Consider the following 24,052-nt stretch of genomic DNA (forward strand, 5'->3'; position numbering starts at 1 on the left):
CAATGAGACTGCAGTGGAGTGTGACATAAAGGGCCGTGTGCTGTAAAGCACTTTCTTGACTTTTCGGTTCAAGTTCGTTATTCCGAAAGTTCGTTAAACAGAAAATGAAACAAGTTTCATAATTCTGATTGCTCGTTAGAACCCACTTTCTTTTTCAAATTTTTCATATTACAGAACCTTGTTTTATTTGCGAGAAAGAGGAAAGACTTCTGTTACTTTCTTACAACTTTTGACTTGTATTGCGAGTGATTTCCACATTTTCAATGTAATAATTTTTTGTGTAATCTCTTCCTACTATGCTGATTTGATGATTCTTCAGTAATTCAAGGATTTTCACTATTTACTTTTACGTCACTTTGTCTTAATGGGATGTTTTCATCATAATAATATGATAGCTTCTTGATAACAAGCTCCTAATATTACTTACGCCATCTTGACAAACTACATTGTAATTCCTGCCGGACCTTCTTCACTTTTTAGATAATAAATAATGCATACACGTTTTGTCTTTATTCAATCCTGTGTATTTCTAAAGTTACTCTCTGTACCTGTTTAGGAAAAAAAGCAACATTGTTTAGCACAAACGTCAGAAATGTCATAATAAAGGTCATTTGAAAAGAATAACATTATTAATATCGATTTTTTTTTTAGATGGTAATCCTTGGTGGCTTGCTGATAAGTTGCTGAAAAGTGTGAGATGACAAGATTTCGTGTGAATGAATGATCCATTTTAACACTCAAATTAATTATTTCACACCCGATCAAACAGGATGCAGGTGCATGCAGGCGCCAAGATAGCAACTGTTTGATTGGAGTTGAAAATATCTTTGCATGTCAAGAAACGAAGTACAATTTCTTGTCAGCTTGAGTAATGTTGAATACATTTCTTGCAAGTTGTGATCACTGCGGTCACAATGCACATTGACATGGGGGCGGGGGGGGGGGGGGGCAATTCCAGGGTCATCTAGCACTTCTGAGCTCAGGTCCTGGTATGAGAAGACATGTTGCAGTATCATAGTGTCTTATATGTCACAGTACACACTGTATTGTCTTAAAGTGTGTAGCAGGTGGCATGTAATATTGAAAGTACACAGTAAACTGTGGATCATCTGTTTGTTTTGAAAGTATATGATTAGAGAGAACTGCCTTTGCTGTGCACGTACAATGGAGTGTGTGGTAAACTGTCAACAATAAAACAGACCCCGCTTTATTTACGCATCATAAAGACCAGGGTGCATAACCTGGTAAAGTGGTCCGCCCCAAACACACGCAGTACACATCTAAGTGGTCCCCATACATTGCTCTGCAGCTGCATTCTATGGTTATCAAGCCGTCTTGTCTAATCCAAATGGAAAACCAAAAGAAACATAAGGGACAGGGAGCTTCTTTGCCGGATTATCCAGCCCCAAAATAAGTCAATCTGATAAAAAACTAGTAAAATCTTACGAGTTCAACTGTAAAAATTTGACTGAAATCGGATGAAAAAATAAGAAAGTTATGAAATCTTGAAGTTCTGCTAATTTCTGCAAAACAGTTCTTGTACAGTAGATATGAATATGCAAATGAGTGAGCTGACCATGTCATAACCTCATTAATTTTCCATTAATCGTGTACAAAAAAAAAATTACGAAAATTCATTGTTTCTGTCATTGAAGTTTTAAACATGTTATTCTAAGTTGAATAACTTCAGAATAGTGATCAGTTAGATATATCAGGACTTGAGCATAGGGCATGATTACTTTTGAATGAAAAACTGGAAATTTCAAAATTTTGTGTACAAACTATATGGTAACTTGTGAGGGAATGATGTGCTCACTTTGCCATTTGCATATTCATATTGACTGTTCAAGAACTGTTTCCTCAAAAATGAGTGAAACTTCGAAATGTCATAACCTCCTTATTTTTGATCAAAATTTTACCGTTTAACTTGTAATATTTTACTCTTTCTTATCAGGCTAAACTATATTTGGACTGGATTTCGCCTTCAAATAACCCGCCAGGGGTTTCAACGGATCCCGTCATAGGGCTCGAACCAGATACTTCCGTATCTACTAATGAACCAGCTCTTTGCTCTGGTGGAAGAACAGAAAAAAAGGAACCCCGGGAAACGATTTGCTTCAGTTGGAATTTATCAATTTAGTATTATACCTGGTTTAAGAAGTTCTAGTAAGGCTACAGACACATCCCTATCAACGTACACCTACCGATGTTACATACAAGTAGTGGTAACCTTTGACCATCAGGCTCTATCACCTAATCGAGATGTCACATGCAATTCTGGGTCAAAGTCCATTGGTTTCCCGTGATTAACGCCGAAAGATCTTAGTTATCACCAAGCGGTAATTTCGGTGACATAAAGACTAAAACATCAGCAATGAAACAGCAATTGTCCTCCCCATCCCATAGTAAATATAGATAGAAAAAACAACAGACTGTTTAGTTACACTCCAAACACATGTCATAATAGTGATTCGTCAAAAAGAAGCACGACAAGCAACTCACTGGTAAAACTGAATAAAAGGGGTGCGAATCACTGCACTTCGATCGCTGCACAAGGCTAACAGATAAGAGCGAACGCGACAAGACGGACGTTAATACCTGGGTGAACTTCATCAATTAATTTACACTGTACCATGGCTCGGTACCGTGACAACATCTTCTTCGTTCACGTAATATGGCTCATCCTCGCCCTCATCCTGTTCGCCACCGGTATTCTGATCGGTCACTTCGGGATCGTAGACGATGCTTGTCTCTCCGTCTCCGTCGCCGAAAATGAGGAAATCGGACAGCTGATGATCGACGAATGCAGCGCGGAGAACATAGAAAGCAACCTCAGGTATCCCCCTTGTTTTGTTATTTTCAAGTCTATTACGGGGGTAAGCAAAGATAGAAAATCAGGAATGGAGCCCCTAAGGCGGTCTGACAAAGGATGTACTAATACTATTACATCCTTGGTCTGAGTACTCGTAACCGAAAAGCAAATGGATGTTAAATCTTACCGCCAAAGGGCATTGTCATGAGACTGCAAGGGTGTCAAACTTTTGCAGACTCATCCCTGTATAGCTATTATGATTATATGCACATTCTCTCTTTGATCTTAGGGTGTCTTTTCATTTATTTCGAGATCAATCACCATTCTGTTCTTAAAGCTTTGCTTATGCCGATCTCTTCCATGTATTTTCTATTCTTTTTTTGGGTGTTTGATGAGACTTTTTTATTTTACTGTATTGTATTGAGACAAATCAAAACAACACGTGTAAGGGGAGAAGACAAAGGTACGAATATACATTCCTGTCTGAAATACATGACACACAAGTTAACACACAATGAAAATACATATTGTGACGTTGAAATACATATATCTTATTTATTCACGATACAATGATTCAAGTGAAATTAGACGCTTCAATTCGGAATAACATGGCACAAAAGAGGGATAGCCAGCATGATAATGACTGATTTTTCAAATCTTATGGACAGGATATGAAAGCGTATTATTATTCATATTTAACTTTCGATATAATCTGATATTGCAAATGGAATATTCTATTTCTCGTTATGATAATTTCTTCCAAATCTGTTAGCGGGCGTGATTCTGTTGCATTATCCGGTGTTTTCCATAACATTTATCATCTTTATAAGTCATTGTGAGTGTGAAATACTTTAGCCCCATCACTAGCTATCTTTTGCAATAGCATAATGATTATATTTGGTCTCCCAGTCTCGGAACAACTTACGAACCTCTTATCTCATATGAACCTCTTATGCACACGTCCAAGTAAGTAGGTAATGACGGATGCTCTATATGGATTCCACGGAGCACAACTATCATCCACACGTAGAAACATGCAGACTGAAACTGTACATTCAAAATATGTGCGATCAATTCGTCATCAGTGACATCAATTCCATTGATTTCCAAACATGAAATTGTCGTTCGTTTTGTCTTCTTCATGTTCTTAGACTTAGCAAATTTCTAGAATCTTTTCGAATCTTGCTTTGTTATTCATCGTTGAAATAGTTGTAGTGCAAAAAGAGTAATGTTTGTATTTAGATTTTAAAATATTCTTAGTTTCAAGGCTAATCTCTAGAAATGTCTCACCGTGGCCTTTTGCATTCGTTACTTTACCAATGTTAGTTCTAGTCTTTCCTTCCGTATTTCTCGATTAAACTCCACACTGTAATTTGATTCTCAATGCATATGTGCTTGTATTCAAAATCTTATAAAACATAGAACGAGTTCGCAGGGCACATGAAACAGATAAACAGCACATTATTGGACTTGGCTAGGGCCGTCCTCCGGGGGCGTCTCCCCAAGTCTGCACAGCTGGTCACCTTTCGCCAACCCTTGACTCTGTCACCCTCTGCTCTAAGCTGGGTGTCTCCCATGTTGGCGACCCCAGTGTCTGCGGGTAATCACTCACTTGGCAGCAACTGCCTATGCTTGGATTAATGGACTCCAAAAACTTGCCAGAGCGCCATCCCAACAAGTTAAATTTCCACCCTGGAGGAGTGAAATGATAACGATGACTACAAATTGCAACTAAAGAGAGTAATTTTGGATGTTCTGTCATGTAGGTGACAATTAATTCTGGTACTTTCTGCTAACAATAACTTTTGTATAATTATGTTTATTTTATGTGTAAATTATATAGCGGCCAGCAATGGTAGAACTAATACCGTAGCCTGGTGTCATTTGGTACCCACAGTGCAGAAAGAATTCCATTTACCCCTGTGTTCATCCCACCAACCGGTTCCCCTGCTGATCACACATGGGTGCGTTAATTCGTAAAATGACGTCAGTAATCATTCTGTCATTAATAGTGAAATTCAACATGATGAAGACTGCAGATGCCACACATCTTTATGTGTTTTGTCATGATAATGAGTTTGAGTTTCAAAACTTATGTTTGATATTAAAGGGATGGAACAGTTGCAATTGAGATTTGGCTTGAGGTTTCCAACATTGATTTTTTTTTAATGATTATTCTTTGAGATAAAGAGAAATCTCCTATTAGATATGAAAGAGTATATAATTCTCAAAGTAATTCAAAGTTTATTTAACGAAAATTGAACTGGCTGAGATATCCAAAACAAAGCAATCCTAATAGATTAGGACCACTTTGTTTTACTTTGTTTTTGGATGTCTCAGCCATTTCAAAACTGATTTTCAGTAGATGAACTTTTAATTGATTTTAGAATTGTATGCTTTTTAACATTTCATACAGTAGTTTCAGGTATCTCGTAAAAGGTTAAAAGCTGAATTCTCACCTCACCAATATACTATCCATTTGATAAGGTGGATTTTCAACTCGTCTTATCTTTTCAAGTGGTTAGTGTGAACAAAGAACCTCCTTAAAGATTAACAAAGAAAAAAAAGCACCAGTATCATATTGCAGGGCCCCATAAGTTCACATTAATAGACAAGTGTTAAAAGGTTGAACGTCCTCAGTAAGTTTTATGGCCGTTGCACTGCGCAAGGTACAACATGTCAATATCAATCACAATATCTTTATAGAACGAGAGACAGCTTTCGTGAATAGGAAGGGGAGGGAATTAGACCTATCAACAAGTATCGCTGTATAGGTGTGAAGCAGGTGAAATATGAGTGTGCTTTGTCTGCAAAGAGCTCGATCTTTCCATTGCATTGTCATGTTTGAGCTCTGCAATGAATGTTTAGGGGAGAGACTTCGAAGGTTGCCATCTATATAAACCGTTATTGGAGTGTTGCAGTTAACGTGAACCCAAGTTTGTCATTAGACTACAACATGTCAAATAATAACTCCATCCGTGACTCTAGCTGTATATTACACTCATTTACGTATACATGTATTTGTGGTCAGGAAATATGAATGCTATGTATCTTTGCCACGTTTTTTATATTGTTTACAAGTTGACCTAGTTAGCTGTGAAATATCCTTTCCTTCCGCAAATTTACAGGGGTCTAACCAGCCGTCCTCATCTAGCCGGAACTGCGGCAGAAAAGGAGAATGCGGAAATGCTGGTAGAGCAATGGACAAGTTACGGGTTCGATTCGGTTCGGTTACTCGACTACGATGTTCTCCTTGCCTATCCGGATATGGATAATCCGAACAAAGTAGGAGTTTCAGTAATTATAATAATGATAATAATAATAATAATAATAATAATAATAATAATAATGATAATAATAATGATGATAATAATAATAATAATAATAATAATGATAATAATAATGATGATGATAATGATAATAATAATAATAATAATGATAATAATAATGATGATAATGATAATAATAATAATAATAATAATAGTGATAATACTACTACTACTAATTATCATTATCTATTTATTGGTGCTTGTGCTTTCATGTCGTTTCATAAAAAGAGGCAAAGCAAGGACATTTCTGTCACTATGAAAAGATTAGTTAAGCAAAATCCGTAGTTTGACGTGGTCTTGCATAAAGTAAAAACAACTCGCATGAAATTAGACCCAATGGCCCGAATTCACGAAGGTTGTACAAATGAAACCATGGTTTGAACCATGTACAAATACCATGGAGCGCCAAGTCTCGCACGAAATACATTATTTCGTTACGAAATTGGTCATTTCGTCGACAAAATGACCGTTTCGTTAACGAAATTATAATTTCGTGGACGAAATGTTCATTTAGTTACAAAATGTTGTAATTTCGTTACAAAATAATAGTTTCATCGACGAAATAACTGATTTCGTAACGAAATATTCCAGGCCACACTTGGCGCTCCATGGTTTTTATGCCTCCGCCACGAAGTGGTGCCGGAGGCATTATGTTTTCGGGTTGTCCGTCCGTCCGTACGTACGTCCGTCCGCATTCGTCTACGCGATAACTTGAGTAATATTGACTGGAATTTTACCAAACTTGGTCCATGTATAAAGTATGGTGGGGCAATAAATTACTTGATTAGATTTTGGGTGAAATCGGCCTAAGGCCAAAGGTCAAAGGTCAAGGTCAAATCATGAAATTGTATCCGTTTACGCGATAACTCAAGACTGGACCGAGCAAATTTCACCAAACTTTGTCCGAGGATGATGTATGATGGGACAATTACTTGATTAGTTTTTTAGTGAAATCGGACAGAGGTCAAAAGTCAAAGATCAAGGTCAAATCCTAAAACTTATCTGTTTACGTGATAACTCAAAACTTGATGAAGCAGCTGTCACCAAACTTGGTCCAAGGATGATGTATGATGGGGTAATTAGTTGAGTAGATTTTAGTGACATTGGTATGTGGTCAAAGGTCAAAAGGTCAAGGTAAAATGCTAAAAATGTTATTTCCCCTATATCTATGCAATGCCAAAATGTATTTTCTTGAAACTTAGAGTAAACATGTACTCCTGCGTAAAGATTATCCAGAGAGAGTTTCATGTCATAAGGTCAAAGGTCAAAAGGTCAAAGGTTAGGTGAAAATGTTACATTTTCACTTTTCTCGCTAATGGTTCAATGTATCTTCATGGAACTTGGTACATACGCATGTACTGACTGGCAGGGATTATCTAGGGAATTTAGGGGTCATGGGTCAATAGTCAGGGGGTCAAAGGTCAAGGTCAACTCCTCAAAATGTTACTATTTCCCTCATATACTAGTATATGCAATGCTTGCATTATTAGTTTTAAAACTTAATATATACATGTATTACCTAATGGAGATTCTCTGGGAAGTTTCCAGCCAGAAGTCAAAGGTTAAGGGTCAAAGGCCAGGTTTAAATGCAAAAAAAAAGAAAAAAAAATCTATTTTGTACTGTAATTACACTCTATCTTCATACCTTGAAAATTACTCAATGCATAAACTTATAAAAGGGTTGGTCAGAAGTCAAGTAAAAATCCTCAATTCCCTAATATACGTGTACCTGCACTCTTAGACAATTATAGCAAACCCAGTTCAAGGAAAGTGAAAATTCAAGATATTTCTGACAAACCTGTCATTTCAATATTTTGCCAGTTATGTGAAACTGTCATCACACATTGTGAAGACATTGTACTATACACCTATTGGGAGAATCATGCATTATGGCGGAGGCATCAGTCGCCATAGCGACATTTCTAGTTGTCCATGATTTAAACCATGGTTTCATTTGAACCACCTTCGTGAATTCGGGCCAATGAGAATACATGTAGTAGTCTGGTGCTCCCAAAAGGAGGATGTCGCGACCAGACTTTGTGAGATTCCTTTACAGAAAAGCTTAAATTGTTGTTTAAACAAAAATAAAGATCCTTTCAGTACGTATGCATGAGATATATTCATCAGACAGCTCCTCACTACTTCGTTCCTTTTCTCCCTCGTCGCAATTATCAACACACACACAAACAAAATAATAATAATACCTGTAAATCCAGGTAATGATAACGGAGAATGGAGAGGTTAATTTCACCACGGCTTTACATGAGGAGATTCTTCGACCCGAGGATGATCACCCGGATGTCGTTCCGCCTTTCAACGCCTACTCGGCAAAAGGAGAGCCAGAGGTCAGTCCGTTTGCTTTTTTTTTTCTGTAGGTAAACAAGCAGCAGCAACAGCAGCAGCTACAACAAACCAACAAACCAACAAACAAAGAGAAAAAATACATTTTATGCTCACCATTAGGTGATTCCACGATGTTGATGATGTGGTGATGAAAAGTACCCCAGCAAAGCGGCAAGTTATAATTATGACTAGCTGGTTAAATTCTTATACCTGTTGTTGTATACCAGTCGCTTTTCTTTTTAATGAAATCAGTGACGTGATATTGATTTGATAGTGCAATGCAGATGCATAGCTTGGTTGAGAAGTTGCAATGGGCAATTGAATTCTTGGGTTTGATTTTTGTTTCTATTCGCACTGACTACACATAAAATATCAATCATCACTAATTCTTGCTTATGTATCCGGGTATCTTTATATCCAGGGCCCCCTGGTGTACGTAAACTACGCACGGTCAGAAGACTTTGACTTTCTAGCTAAGAACAGGTCTGATATCAACATCACAGGCTGCATCGCCATCGCTAGATACGGAAAGGTGTTTCGTGGGAACAAGGTAAAGTAAGCGACTACATTTGTATGTGGCCCTGTTTTCACAGACTTTACCCCCGACAATGCATGTTGTTGCAACGTCTGGAGAACCAATTCCTCGCCTCGGGAAATTAAACCACAGGAGAGAGCGAGGGTGTTTTAAGAGACACACACCGAAAAAAAACAACCCAACAACAGCAACAAAACTTCTGCGGGTAGGTTTTCAAAGCAACTTACTCGTTCTTGTGTGAAAGGGATATACTTGCAATCCATGAACGTGATCCTCGGCGAACGGTGTGTCATTTTCTTTGGGCTACTGCGCATGCGTCTTGAGTGTATCAAAGGAACGTTACGGTGAGGGCTTTTTAACAGAAGGGTTGTCGGGGTAATGTCGGGGTAATTACCCTAGCTGACTAGGGCAGAATTTGGCAAAGGTTATACCTCGACAACGTCTGAGCAACATTCTGCATTAAACGTTTTAATATGCAGGGTAAAAAAAAAAAAAAAAAAAAAAAAAAAAAAAAAAAAAATTATTGTTCGGACATTGTCGCGGTAACTCTGGTAAGAAAGGCTTTCTTAAAACGGGGCCTGTGTTGCTTGCACCTGCTTTTACTTGAGGAATTTTACCACTACTTTACTTTGATCACATTTTGTGAAGATGTGTCTTACCTACAGACTCTGGACTGAAAAAGAAACCAACCAACAACAACTTGATAAAAAAAATTGTTATAAAGAGAATTAGTGTGTTGAATGTTTCTCTGTAGGTACTAAACGCTCAGGCGGCGGGCGCCATTGGAATCATTCTTTATTCCGATCCCGCTGATTACGCAAGTGATGGAGACATTTCGGTCTATCCGGACAATTGGTGGCTTCCGGATACCGGAGCGCAGCGGGGGAATACCTTCGTTAGCGATGCCAAGGGCGACCCGGTTACACCTGGTTATCCAGCAAAGCGTAAGTATTGTCAAGGGTGCTTTGAAGGCTCATCAATGATTTCTTGCCGGAGGATGTTAGTTACAGATCTCATCTCTCCCTCCAGGAGAGAGAGAGAGAGAGAGAGAGAGAGAACGAATCAAAAGGTTTGTTTGCGTGTGTGTGTCTGTGTGTGTAAAAGAGACTTAATAGTATTAGAAAGCAGAATACATGTCCAATCCAATGACGTGAGCGTTGCAGCGACTTATTATAGTTAAAATATTATAAGTCAGGGTTTGTTTGTTTTTAGCGACATGTTCAGCTACTCCGTTGAGAGTGTTGATGTGTCTGGCTTATAACTTTCACAGAAAATCAGCGTTTGGTTGCTCGTACATACGTACAATGTGTCTATGAAGGTTTAGGGTATATGCCATCATTATAACATCTGTTAGGCGGATAAGGTTTAAAGTCGTAGACCCACCTTATGTGTTATATTTACACATTCTATTCAATTACAAGTTATAAAAGCGCCCTGTTGTTTGTTTTTCTCCCGTGTCCAGCCTACATGTACCGTATTAGTGACGTGGAGACGGCACTGCCTAAGATTCCAGTACATCCTATCGGATACGGGGACGCTCGCTATCTTCTCAGGTACCACATTAGACTGGGCTTACTGATTACCATGATCACTTCAAAAAAGAAAATGAGTATGGTTGCTCATCACCATTCTCGCCTCAACTACCATAATGTTGATTATCGTGATAGTCATTGGAATGGCAATGATTTCGTAATATTACCCATTCCTCACAAGGGCGGATGTATCCAAATTTTCTGAAAATCTTCCTCATTGATTTGACTGAGCTGCTGAGTGCGCAGAATTCTTGAGCACAAAGCCAATAAGATGAATCCTCTTAAGTGTTTTATGTTTTCCTTTATCGATAGACACGTACATGATTACCATGACTTTTACGATTTGTGAATTTTGATTCGTGTATCTCATTTTTTCCAAGAATAAAGTCCAATTTAAGAGATATTCGTGTCGTGTGAGAGTCTACATAATCAAGATAGGATTAGGGACCTCCGAAAAATTAACAAACAAAGAGAGAGAGAGAGAGAGTCCAAAGAAAATCAGACTCAATATTTAATGCCAAGAAACGCATTTGGAAGAGCTTTGGTGTTTTTGCGGTTAATTATACCATGTACTGTCACGAGCAGGTACGTTTAAACCTGTACAAGGCATTCTCAAACAAAAGTTATAAGCCTTTTGGTTTTCTTTTCGATTTATAACCCCTCCTCTGCCCGCCTCACTGTAGCGAGATGACTGGAGATGAAGTACATAGTAGCTGGCGGGGACACCTGGATGTCACATATCGATTTGGACCCGGGTTTGTCAACCCACAGAGGTGAGTGTTTGGACAGATAATCTCGGGGAAACAAAAATCTTTTGTTATTTACTTTGCCTTCATAATTTTTAGACATTCGGGTTTATTGCGGAAGCATGGCACAACACTCGAAACTGACTTTAAAAGGGACAAAAGATATAAGGGATGTGCAATAATCTACAACTAGTCCGCCTTCATCTGCAATGTACCCGAATCAGGATGGCGCTACACACATGTGTGTGTGTGTGTGTGTGTGTGTGTGTGTGTGTGTGTGTGTGTGTGTGTGTGTGTGTGGAGGGGGAGGGGATGAAGATGCGCATGTGAGTATGCATTGTTATGTATTTCTAGGTTATGGTGTTGATGTGTGGGTATTTACAGCAGCTTCTTCTCAGAGGCGCTAAATAATGTTGAGTCACCAAAAATTTGATCGTAAACAGGAAGGTAAAGATGAGTATTCACACGTCAAGGGAGATTCGAACCACTTATGACGTCATTGGCATCATCAATGGAGCCGTTGAACCAGGTGAGGGGGACGCGTGATAATCGAACGTTCCTTGAAAGAAATTCCTCCAAACATGAGAACAAATGCAGTGTAGCACAGAGAGGTGAGGAATATCTGACGTATTATAAGGTATGAGCTTTCTTCAGTTTATCTACCCTCTGTACAAGTGGAATTTGTAAGATCTTTTTATCAGACATGTCGGAACGAGGGAACCACGGGACTCGAACCTGTCATCTACTGCTTTCCGGGCAGCGACCCTACCACCAGGCTATTCCTGGCTGCCGGCAGTGACGCGATGAACTTCGAAAAAAAAAAATATCCAAGCTCCGACATTCCGATATTGTTATTATTAAAATGGTCCAAGAAAGCAAATTGAATAAAGCTCATGCCTTTTTTTATCTTCACCCCGCTGATAACCTATTACCTTCATTAAATCTGACATAAATTATTTGTAGTAAGGAAGCTGGGTCCCGTCTTCATTCATGCGCAGTGGGATCCGACCTGTGAAAGCCCGTAACCACGATGTCACGACATTTATTCTTCATATCCAATAATCTTGCAGTGCTTCTGCATTAAATTAGCCAGTGTCACTCGTGGCAATATTATCAAAGGGAGATAAAGGATCTACCGATATGATAAATAAACGATAACTGGGCAACTTTAGAGCTGTATCTTCGAAGACATTCTTTTGCTATCATGACCATCAACCAACATAAATGACTCGTGTCCCTCCAAACAGTTTTGAAACAAATTGTTCCACTGCTCTAATTATTTTGTGTTTGAAAGAGAGAGGCTAATAATAGAAATATACCACATTAATCAGACGACCAATCATAGCAGTGTCCATTTTCCATTTTAGTTAAACGTTTAGTCTCAAGAGAACGGACGCAAAGAACATAAAGAAACCACATTACTTTGTTGGAGTGGACCTCCTGAAAAGTTTGGCTGAAGGCACTCAAACTCAAATTGGCATTCAAACCGACTCCACCCGATTTCTCTTCTAGATCGGTACGTACTGATGGGTAACCATAGAGACGCTTGGGTGTACGGTGCTGTGGACCCGTCCAGTGGCACAGCGGTCCTCATGGAAAGCGCGCGTGTCTACGGCGAGATGCTGAAGAAAGGTAGGTCAACTTAAAAGAATGGTTTGCTGTCTAGCTGCTCTGGCTTTCGTTATCTATGATATTTAAAGCATTCCTTCTCTTTTTGTCCCAAAACTTTTCAAGACTGGCGCCCTCGACGGACGGTGATGTTCTGCAGCTGGGGAGCTGAAGAGTACGGCCTTCTCGGTTCAACCGAGTTCGTGGAGGTGAGAATATATAAAGGAACGGCACTGCATAGAACTGTGTGAGAACGCCCTCTAGAGTTTCAGAACACTCAGTGGGCTTTATGGTGTGGTCGACACATGAATATTTTGGTTACGGAGTTCAAGTGAATTGTTTACTTTTGTGACAATGGGTGTTTTTGACAAGCTGACAAGCTCGAGCTTGACATAGCAAAGTCTAATGCCAACAGACTGGATTCCAGAGAGCAACACATATCTATGCGTATGTGTGCATATTCGTTCAGAGATGTCATCAAAAAGGCGTAGATTAAAGTCAACTTCTATCAATTTCAACCAAAAGCACATCCAAGACTTGAATGAGGAAGTAGAGCAGGTAGTTCACAGTAGGTGACGAATAAATTGAAAAGAGTACACAAATATGTTTAAAAGTTTTGCTCGTGCGTAATTCTGTTGCCAGGGTCTTTGAATTAGTTCTGCACCATCTCGAGGAAATCTTTCACTTTGTGAGTCATCGGAGAAATATATATATCAGATGGATTGTTTGTTTGTTTGTTTGTTTGTTTGTTTGTTTGTTTGTTTGTTTGTTTGTTAAGTTCATTTAATATAGGCATAATAACGACGCGGTTGTTTCTGCATTCCCCTCCGGACACAGGAATACCAGAAGGTGCTCGGTGAGCGTGCGGTGGCCTACATCAACACGGACATTGCCGTCAGGGGAAACTACACGTTTCGAGCCAAGACCACACCTCTTCTGCAGCAAGCACTCTTCGAGGCAACAAAGAAGGTGACATACATCTACAAACTAAGATATCAAATATGAAATATCACGAGTAGAGCGTAATAATGTCCAGAAATCATTTCAAAATTGCTTCACTTTTTGATTCTTTCGTTAATAGACTACATTCTGTACCAAATTTCACACAGACTATAACCAGTAAATAAGTTAAATGGACAAACATGCACTAGTTTTTACAGCTCGTCGACATTAATATAGATTAGCAACCTAAAACATAACTCGCATTACCAGTGGTTAATTCAACTATGTTATCCAAAAGTAGCGGCAGGTTTTGGAACATTCTTTAACACGGCACGTCATGACATTTTCCAATTTTCCTGTCCTTTAACTGCCTGAGGTATAACACAACATTTCTGTGGGCTCTTTATTTTTCATATCATAATAAATACCAGAATGCAAAATACTGGTATAAAGTATTGCGCATGTAGAAGGGCAGTCGTGGGTTTCACACACACAAACAACCCCACTCTCAGTAACCATGGAATTAATAGGATCAATTTGCATGATCATTGGACTTTATTCCTCTAGGTACCTGACGGTGAGACGGGAGAACTTACGGTCTACGATATCTGGCGGGAGCGATACCCTGACAACAGTGGCAACGGGCTACCCTAGTAAGACAATCATAGTATACCCGATGACACTGATACCACATGATAAATTATGGATTTAGTCCTGCATGGGCTGACATAGTAAGTAACTAGTGGTCCAGGCATAGTGAGAATTTCTTCAAATCTTCTCACCAAAGATTGTCGTATTCTGATTCGACCTTATGTGGGAGCGTGATAATGCTATTCTGATACGGCTCCCGATAATGAAGAAGAGTTAATGAACTCGAACAAATCTTTATAATTCCCAGTGCGTTCATTGTTGGACAAGATGATTTTACGTACAATACGTACAATTATTTTGTAAATGCATGCACAAACGTGTTTTTACTGGCCAGTATGTGAAGGACGGGAATGACATTTTTTTACTGGTATCGAGTCTTGACTAAAGTAGTGGCTGGAATATCAAACTTTATTACTCATTTGTCTCACTGTTTGTTTTACATTGTCTTGTACTTTGTTTTGATTACAGTGTTCCCGTGCTCGGATCTGGTAGCGATTTCGCCCCTTTCATGTACCGAATTGGTGTGCCATGCACTGATATGTCGTATTATTATGATTTTGTAAGTTAAGTTTGTTGTGATTCTTGATTAATAAGAAAAAGACAATGAAGCAATACGGTCTTTCTTAATTGATAAACTGGAAATCATGTCCTGGTAGCAAAGAGTCCCAATCATGCATACCTCCCTAGAGCAACAAGAATGATCTGTAAACACTTACCACTTACAACATTCACTGCATTAAACTCAAGTGCACAAAGTCCAAAAGTAGTTCATGATTTGAATTCATCATTCAATTAGCACGACTAGAACTAGTAGAAGCAGATTTTGCACTTTTGTCTTTGTTAGCACCATTGCTGTTATTATGACAAGTGTGTTTTCCATTTCCATGACTTAAACTTTACCATTGGATAGCTGAAAATTATGGACCACTCTAAGTAATGTGAAATATACGCAGAGACAGGATTAAATGCAAAGACAGGATTAATGCATGGTTAAAATCCTATTAAACAATTTTATGACTTGAGAAAGTGGATACTATAGTAATGCAAGTAATGAAAGAGAGAAACACAAATTGACAAAAAGATTAAGCGTTAAAAGATTATTAATGTTACAGTGTAGAATGTCATGTCGGTCTCTATTGCATCTTTACCAGCAGAGTTACCTGTTCCATCATGTTATGTCACCGATATCTTAACTTAGGGATAAACGACACAGGATGTCAGCATTTCATTAACCAAGTCATTAGTCTGAGACTAACCAACTTATACCATACTTTATTCAACAAGACAATCAACTAGGAGAAGTGCATCATTGACCAAAGAACGTGTTTTGTATTCCAGAGCCTGTCCATTTCGTCGTACCCCGTCTACCACTCTGTATATGAGACGTTTTATCTCATGAAGACGTTCATCGACTGGAACTTTTGGCGCCACCGGGCCGTTGCCCGGGTGATGTTAGAATTCTCGCGAGATCTCGCGGACTCCGTTGTGCTGCCGTTCGGCTGTCTCGACTATGCAGAGAAACTGAAGTCGTCCATCGACAATTTGAATGAGGAATACGGGGACAAGATGAGAACAAACAGCATTACCTTTGGTAAAAACGATGTATGAAATATGCCATGTACAGTATTTCCCTTATGTCATACTGAATTAAAATGATTATTGAACAATAGTAGCTAAAGATTTACTTGTAATCTGTACCTGCCCTGCATCATGATGAACTAGACTAAAGTTTAAAGTATTCGACAATGCCAAACGGAAGAGCGCCCTCACAATTCATCTGTAAACTATCAATATCAATTCTGCGTATCTTAAGATTGATCAGACTAACATTAATGGTGAAGTGGACGTTAAAAGTTATTGCCGATGACATCAAAATACGACCCAAAATTATTCAGCCTTTTTGATATAAGTACGAAAACATATAATGCAAAAATAAAAAGACAGAAAATACATGGGAGTAAACATCTCTAAGATTTTAAAAAAAAAAATAAATTAATATCGCCATTTCCAGTAGAATGAAAGAGCAGGTTATGGCAATACTAGCTGTTTCTCTGTCTAATCAAGTAGGGGAAGAAACCGTAGTGTTATAATAAGAGCTCAGAAAAAATTTTCTAAGACAAAATGATAGAGTCACCGTAATATGAGGAATTAAGCCATCCACATCTTCGGTAGATTTTGCACCTATCAACCAAGGTCTGATCAAACTCACATTTGTAGAGAAAGAACAATGAATAATAGTTGTTTACCCCGACAGATTACGTCTACTCGGCACTCACCAATTTCACAACTGCGGCGGAAGACTTTAAAAATCGTCTTCAAGAAATCGATCAGAACGAGTAAGAAACGAATCAGCTGAAATGATATAATCATTTTTTATAATATAATAAATATTATTTTGGTTAATGAGTGAATATGAGTGAGTATGCTTCTACGCTCTTTCTCTACAATACAATATTTGTTGAAGTTTGCAAGAGTGAACAAATTGATCATAGAATTGTACTAAATGATACTCTTTCCTTGAGCCAATAATGGAAATATATAATTATTATTTTTTTAATGATGATAATGTCTGTTGCCGTGATGATAAAGCAGTGTATATCATATTTTTTCCAGAGGTATGAAATGACTATCATGACTGTAATATTTACTTTCCGTATGCTATAAGCAAAGGTTTGGCTTTTGCTGTAAGGAACTTCTCCTCACTACATTCTAAGAACTGGGGCCGTTTCATAAACTTGTCATCAGTGACAAGTTGTCATAGATGTGACAAGCTACTGAAATCCTTGCATCTGATTGGCTGAGAGCAAATTTGTCATAGAAATGTAGCAGTTGTCACTAATAACAAGTTTTATGAAACGGGCCCCCGGTCTATATTTCCCTCATTCCATCACACGCACTCAGAATTCTCACTCATTGGTAGTGGGTCATTAGATTTGAAGATACTGACCATGTCCACCCGAACCAGTATCTTTAAGAAGTGACTGAAAGCTGGGGCAATAAGGCACAGTGGATACTACTATCACCTGCTATATTTGGAGGGGGAGAAACAGAGAGAATGGGTGGAGAGAGAGCGCGAGGGAGAGCGAGAGAGAGAGAGAGAGAGAAGGGGGGGGGGGGGGGGGCTCATGTTGGAAGCCTGCAAGGGATAGCATCCTGAGACAAGATTTTACATCTGTAATGTCTCTTCCGACGGAGGCGTTTAATGAATGGCTTGCAATCACGAAGTGATAAATTGCCGGGAACTTTTTAGCAGAGCACCGTTCACATCATTAATGTGTATGTTCTTCCTGAGATAAAGAAAACCTGTTTTTCCTGATCATCATGATATTCCTATTATTACCATCAGTATGCGTTATTAAAATATACAATATTATTGATGAGATTAAATTGTACTAGATTACACCATCATTACATGATTGCATAGTACCAATTTATCTATGCACTCATTTCGTCCACAGTCCAGTTGTGGTTAGACAAGTCAACGACCAGATGATTCAACTCGAGCGGGCATTCATCGATCCCGCTGGACTTCCGGACAGGAAATGGCTGAGGTAAGTGCTATAAGATCAACATAATCGAACTCAACTCACTTTTCGGTGGTTAAAGTGTATAGCGCCATCTTTGCGAGCTCAGTTGTAGACCGATGTTGGTCGATTCTCCGCACTGACGTAGAGTTCAGTGATTCTAAGTTTACCCCACATCGTTTTATTGCAAATCAGGATGGTGGGCTCTCACGCATTTCAACATCTTTTGTTGTACATAATAATATGAAGAGTTCGAATGCATAAACGGATAGACGCTATTTCCAAATACAATTATTTGGAAGTAAAGTTATCATCAAACAGAGAAATTTATCTTGTAAATGATACTGCGGTCGTTACACAAAGAGATATTTTTGAAGTTTATATCAAAATTATCACATCATTCTTAGATATTCTTTCTCTTTTTCAGATATACTCTCAAATATTTTAAATTGATGATAATGGATATATATCTTTTTGCATTAAACCCTTAATACGTTCATACATGTACAATATCCATAGGGGTATTTTGTGTCCAATGTGAGCTTATGTCTATTATCGCATTTTCGCATCAGGAGAAATGAACACGATGCCAAAGTACCTTTCTAAATCAATTTCGTTCGTATTTGCAGTCACAGATGTGACAAGAAAAGACCTTAAAAGTTGTAACTCTTTTTTCAGTTAGCACCTCCGCGAAATAAAGAAGTAAGTTTCTTCCTTTTGCCCTACCCTAAGAGAATCACAGTGGTACACCGGTAAAGTTTCATAAGATTATGACAAGGATTTAGACTTTTTCCGTGTACTCCTACCTAGGCACGTGGTATTCGCGCCAAGCAGCGTCAATTATTACGCTGGTGACGCCTTTCCTGCTCTCGTTGACGCCTTATACCAAATCGACGACGACCCCGACCAGATCACGAGATGGAAAGCTGTGGAGCAGCAGATGGCCATCATCGCTTTCACCATCCAATCAGCATCCAGCACCCTGACTGACGTCACACAGTTATGAAATGCATGCCGGCCAACGTTTAATGCCTTAGATTAACCAAGAAACATCTTGTGTGTCGGTCGGTACAATGATAAAGGAGCCGCCGGCCTTGGTACTGTAATGCATTCATTTTAATCGAACTTACCTATCGATCGTTCATTAACATATTTTTCTCATCAGCGGCCCTTGATTTCGTTGCTTTTTTTCTCGAATAAAATGAGCGATATTTTATGATTTGAATAGGTCTGATTCGAATATACCAAATTTGGGAGAATATACAGAGGTCTTCGACGAATGCAAGTGAAGTAATAACTTATTATCGATCATACTCATATGGTGGATCTCACAGTGAATCGGTTCGACGTCCTAAACCACGACAGTACTTTCATTGAAGGATTGCTTGATTGCTTGCTAATCATCAAGACCAGGCATGTTGACTATTTAACATTCAACCTATGAAGTGTATTGCGATGCAAGATCAATATCAAATTTTAAAATATCAATCGAAGGGTGTGCGCAGTTGCACCATCCTTGCTTGTTTGGTTGTTTTTATTCCTGATCAGAACGCGTTTCTGTCATTCTGTACTGAAATTGTAGTGAACTTTTTTTTTGTGCTCTGTCTTTCGTTAAGATCACAGATTGTAAAAATTTTTGACTGATTTTCAATACATTGTTACTCCTCTTTTTCTTGAATTGCTTGAAAGTGCTTGTTTTGTGCTTTTTATCTTGGAAGATTTTTTTTTCTTCATTTTTTATGTCCTACAGTTTCCTTTTTTTTTCTGTGACCAAAGAAACACAAAACAAAACAAAAATAAAAACATTACATGACTAAAGTATGTTTATCTTTTTTTTTATTTTTTTACTTTATTCAGTGACTGGGAGTAGATGGCATTTGAAGTCTATGCATACACTCTCCCGTCATTCCCTGTAAAATAAGAAATAATCTGGTATTAGTGTTTGGTTGCTCCACGGTATATCTCTGCGCATTGTATGGAAATCAGCAGTGACCTTATCATTGCCGATGCCATCACCGATTGTTTTCCAAACGGAGATATACATTCTGACAGTTATTACCCATCTATATACCGGGGAACGAACGACTTTGCCTCCCCTGCCCGACAGTATGATCGAGACGCACTCCGCATCGGTAGGACAGTTGATTAATTAAACGGATGTAATGATAGAGGGAAATCAGAACGAACACTTCTATGCACCGAGCCCACCATTGGATGGAAAAAGATGGAAAAAAAAGCCCTCGTAGCTATAACATGAAGTAGAGATATGGAAAATGACAGGGTATAGAACTAAGAGGACCACAAGATGTGTAGAAAGACAAAGACGTGAAGTGAAGGTTGTGAAGTGGGATATGGAATTACAGGAGGGAAGAGAAGATACACATTCCAGATGAGTAGATGAGTAGAACAAGAATATGATTGCGAAAATGACCAAAATGACCAGTCAGGTAACCTTAAAACTGCTCTCAAGACATTTCTGTTTAAAAAGCATTATGAATGAGTTTGGTTTTGCATCTATGGTACATACATTGTACACTACATACAGTATCCTCTCTCTATTTTCATCCCTCTCTCTTAAAGCGCATAGGGACACTACGGTAGTGATATGCGCTATAATTATAAGCATTGTGTTATCATTATTATTATTATTAAAATGAAACCCAACAGTTGGGGTTTGGAAAAAGAATGAGATGGGTGAAGGGAAATAAGTGTAGATGGCAACATGCTATTAAGAAGGATCTTTCAAAGAAATTGGAAGAATGAGTTGAGAAAATGATTACGTGTAATAAAAAAATAATCAGAAAATGGTGATAAATGACAATAACTTATACATTGCTGCACTGTCAGATGATTTGAATAGCTATCAAATGAATATCAAATGAATATCAAATCCACAAAACATACCAATCTTAATAGATAAATAATTACTGTAATAAAACAACCCCTCTCTTGTCTTGGGGTGTAAAATCATATGAAATACCTATTTAAAACTGGTAATTTGTGATTCCATATTCAGATGAGTACAAACAAAAGACATATTTCAAAGTTTCTCACATTATTTGTAAATCGCTTTATAAAATGCAAGTAAACATACAAGCAAAGGAAAAAATAATCCAAATAACTCAATGTTATCTGGCTACTTTGGTCTAGAACTGAGTAGACCATCCCAATGTCGTATCAGCGGAAGACATGGCATGCTAGTTGTTTTTTTATGAAAAATGTGAATAGATGTTCCACGTTGACGCTTCTTTGAGAGTTGACCGTAGTCTACCAAAAATTATGTAAAGCTGTTAAGTTTCTTTCTCAAGAGCCCCAAAATTTCACGATGCAACTTCGAATAACAGTGTACATAAAATCATGGCTCGTATTTGTACGGCTATACAGAATTTCTCTTGTGAATACATGTTTGTGACTTAGCGTATTTGTGCGATTATTATGTACCTAATACATTTCATATCTCATGAATTGTATATTTCATTTTATAAATGTGTAAGTGAATACGTCTGTACATGCTTACATTTGTGTTCCACAATCATCTTAGTTCCATAAACTACACATTTCATTTCATTTCATTTCATTTCATTTTATTGTTTCTGTATGGTACAATATAATCAACTCTGATCACTTTCAGAAATAAACACATGATTCATTATAATTCATGGCTGATTTTGCACACGACAGGTAATCAAATTGTTGTGACAGAGAACGAAGACATAATGATAATAAACAAAAAAGTCAAGGTACCATACAGGAGGATCCCCAGTAAGCCGAGCTTGATATTGGGGCCTCGTACACAAATAAATAAATAAACAAATAAACAGTTTCAACCAACTATCGGTTTACCTAACTACAACAAAACAAAACATTTCTGTGTCTGTCTTCAATTTCGGCACAGTATTAGATGTTCACGACCCCCCGTTACATTTAATCAACGATTAAGTTTCCTCAACTAACAAACTTGGTGGTTAATAAAATAAATCACATATTTTTCGTTAATTTGTCTTTTATGTTCATGTTTTAATTAACGATAGACAATGTACGTGCGCATGTTTTGTTTTTTTTTTTTTTTTACGTGTGTTACAATTGGGGAATGAATAAAATCGAATAAAACGGAGAAACACTTGCATAATAACACACAAAATGCGTGACAACACCTCACATATCGGTTCCTTATCGTCTATTGCGCCAGCTTACATTGATTTCCTTCTTTTTCATCAACTTGTCTCTTGAATCTCAGAAAAATTTAATATACGTTTACTTGTGGACACTTACACCAATTATATCAATCTCGAATTATTTTCCCCTAGAATATCAAACTATATCAAACTCAGTTTATCAGTTACTCCTCTGCTCGTATCTCTGATGAGGCTATTATACATGCTGATTTTGCTTATGCATGAGAAAGAGTGACAAGAAAAAAAAAATGGTTGAGGAGGATGAAACCATTTTTGATAGATCTCTTGATAAATATCTCGCAAAAAAGAACATTTTTATCCAGATTTCGATTATATAACTTACCGGACTTTAATTGACTATGGAAAGAATCCTAGGTAAATTTTGTTGCGTTTTATTTTCAGATCCAGGACTCTATCGCCTGTGTATAATGAACTTTTCATAATTATAATGAACTTTTCATAATGGAACCAAATTGTACCATAGTAGATCGACTGATTTGGAGAGAATGAACTTTTTATCAACTTTCAACCTGCAAAATTGGCGCAAGTGCGGTATACCTAATCGACATACCTGCTGCAACATTACGTTAAAGGTGAACGGTCCTCGGCAGACACGCGCCGGAGGTTGTGCAGGTTGAGTGAAAGAAAGCACAGGAACTCACTGCGGGGGGATAATGATTAATTGAGAGCGAGCTGATCTACTGAGGAGCTCTAGATTGAGGACATCGAGTACACCGCTAGAGATAATCCGATAACGATGGCAGGGTTCCTCCCCGGCCTGCGGCAACGTGATGCCCGTAATAACATTCGGATTTGATCTACGCCTCGATATAGGGGCTGCTGCTGTTTTGATATGACCACAAGATTCAAACATGTTTGTCGAGAGAAAGAAAGAAGCAAAAGGGACCATTGAATTATCTGTTTGGTTATACTGTGTATTCATTCACTGAAAATTGTGTCAAAGTTCATGGGATTGACAAACGTTAACAAAGGAATAGAAATATTAACAACAACAACAATAACAACACACACACACACACACACACACACACACATATAATACATAAAACTCATATACGAATGACAGCAATAACGATATTATCAATATTAATATACTACCAATACTGTTTATGAAAACTTTAAGAATTCAAATTTATGTTTTTGCACGATTTAAGAATAATGCATGTAACATGCGTTAAAGAAGCATTTTCAATACGTTAGCTAATGAACATGAAAACTTCTGTTTCTCTTTCATAATCAATATTTAACAAATCATTCAAAACCGTAATATATTTACCTGGACTGTGGGTGTTTCACAATCAGCAAATAGAAATACCGATAAAATACTGTAAACATAATTACTGTACATTATTCAATATGAATCAAACACGGAAGTTGTCCAAGGTTTGATCCTTTAGGAATACTTACTGAAATATTTTCTTTTTGAAAATGTTCACTTAGAATTACCTACAAACAAATGTTTGTAGGAAATTGCCTATAACCATTACCTATAAAACATTCAAGCCATTGCATTGTCCTTCCCCTTATTCCATATTGTTACTATTATCATAAGAGTGAAGGTATCGCTATGACGTCCGTAAGCACTACTCACTATGTTTCACCATTTCTGGGAGAATGAAAATATTCTAGTGGAATGTATGATTTGAGGAAGGAATTTTAGGCAATTATAATTAATACATCAATAAATTCATACCATTAGAAAATGAATCCGTTTTAATCAAGCCAATACTTAAATCACCCAATATCAACTGATGAATTAGTTTTTCCTCCGTTGAAATGGCCTTTTAAGAATGCTGAAAATTTTTCATTAAGATTGAATTTGAATACATTAATA

The 24,052-nt window shown here is 37.8% G+C and overlaps 1 protein-coding gene across 1 annotated transcript; it reads left to right on the top strand.

Annotated features, from left to right (window-relative positions):
* Positions 1-2,633: 2,633 nt before the first annotated feature.
* Positions 2,634-19,028, top strand: LOC140238221 (putative N-acetylated-alpha-linked acidic dipeptidase). The gene is made up of 17 exons (XM_072318193.1): positions 2,634-2,836; positions 5,941-6,097; positions 8,358-8,486; positions 8,906-9,034; positions 9,774-9,963; positions 10,482-10,572; positions 11,235-11,324; positions 11,741-11,826; positions 12,810-12,929; positions 13,032-13,114; positions 13,743-13,874; positions 14,415-14,500; positions 14,967-15,057; positions 15,837-16,089; positions 16,753-16,834; positions 17,957-18,049; positions 18,833-19,028. The coding sequence occupies exons 1-17, from the start codon at positions 2,634-2,636 to the stop codon at positions 19,026-19,028; spliced, it is 2,211 nt and encodes a 736-aa protein (XP_072174294.1).
* Positions 19,029-24,052: the final 5,024 nt, after the last annotated feature.

The sequence above is a fragment of the Diadema setosum genome, chromosome 1 (assembly GCF_964275005.1).
Source record: "Diadema setosum chromosome 1, eeDiaSeto1, whole genome shotgun sequence".
Taxonomy (NCBI): domain Eukaryota; kingdom Metazoa; phylum Echinodermata; class Echinoidea; order Diadematoida; family Diadematidae; genus Diadema; species Diadema setosum.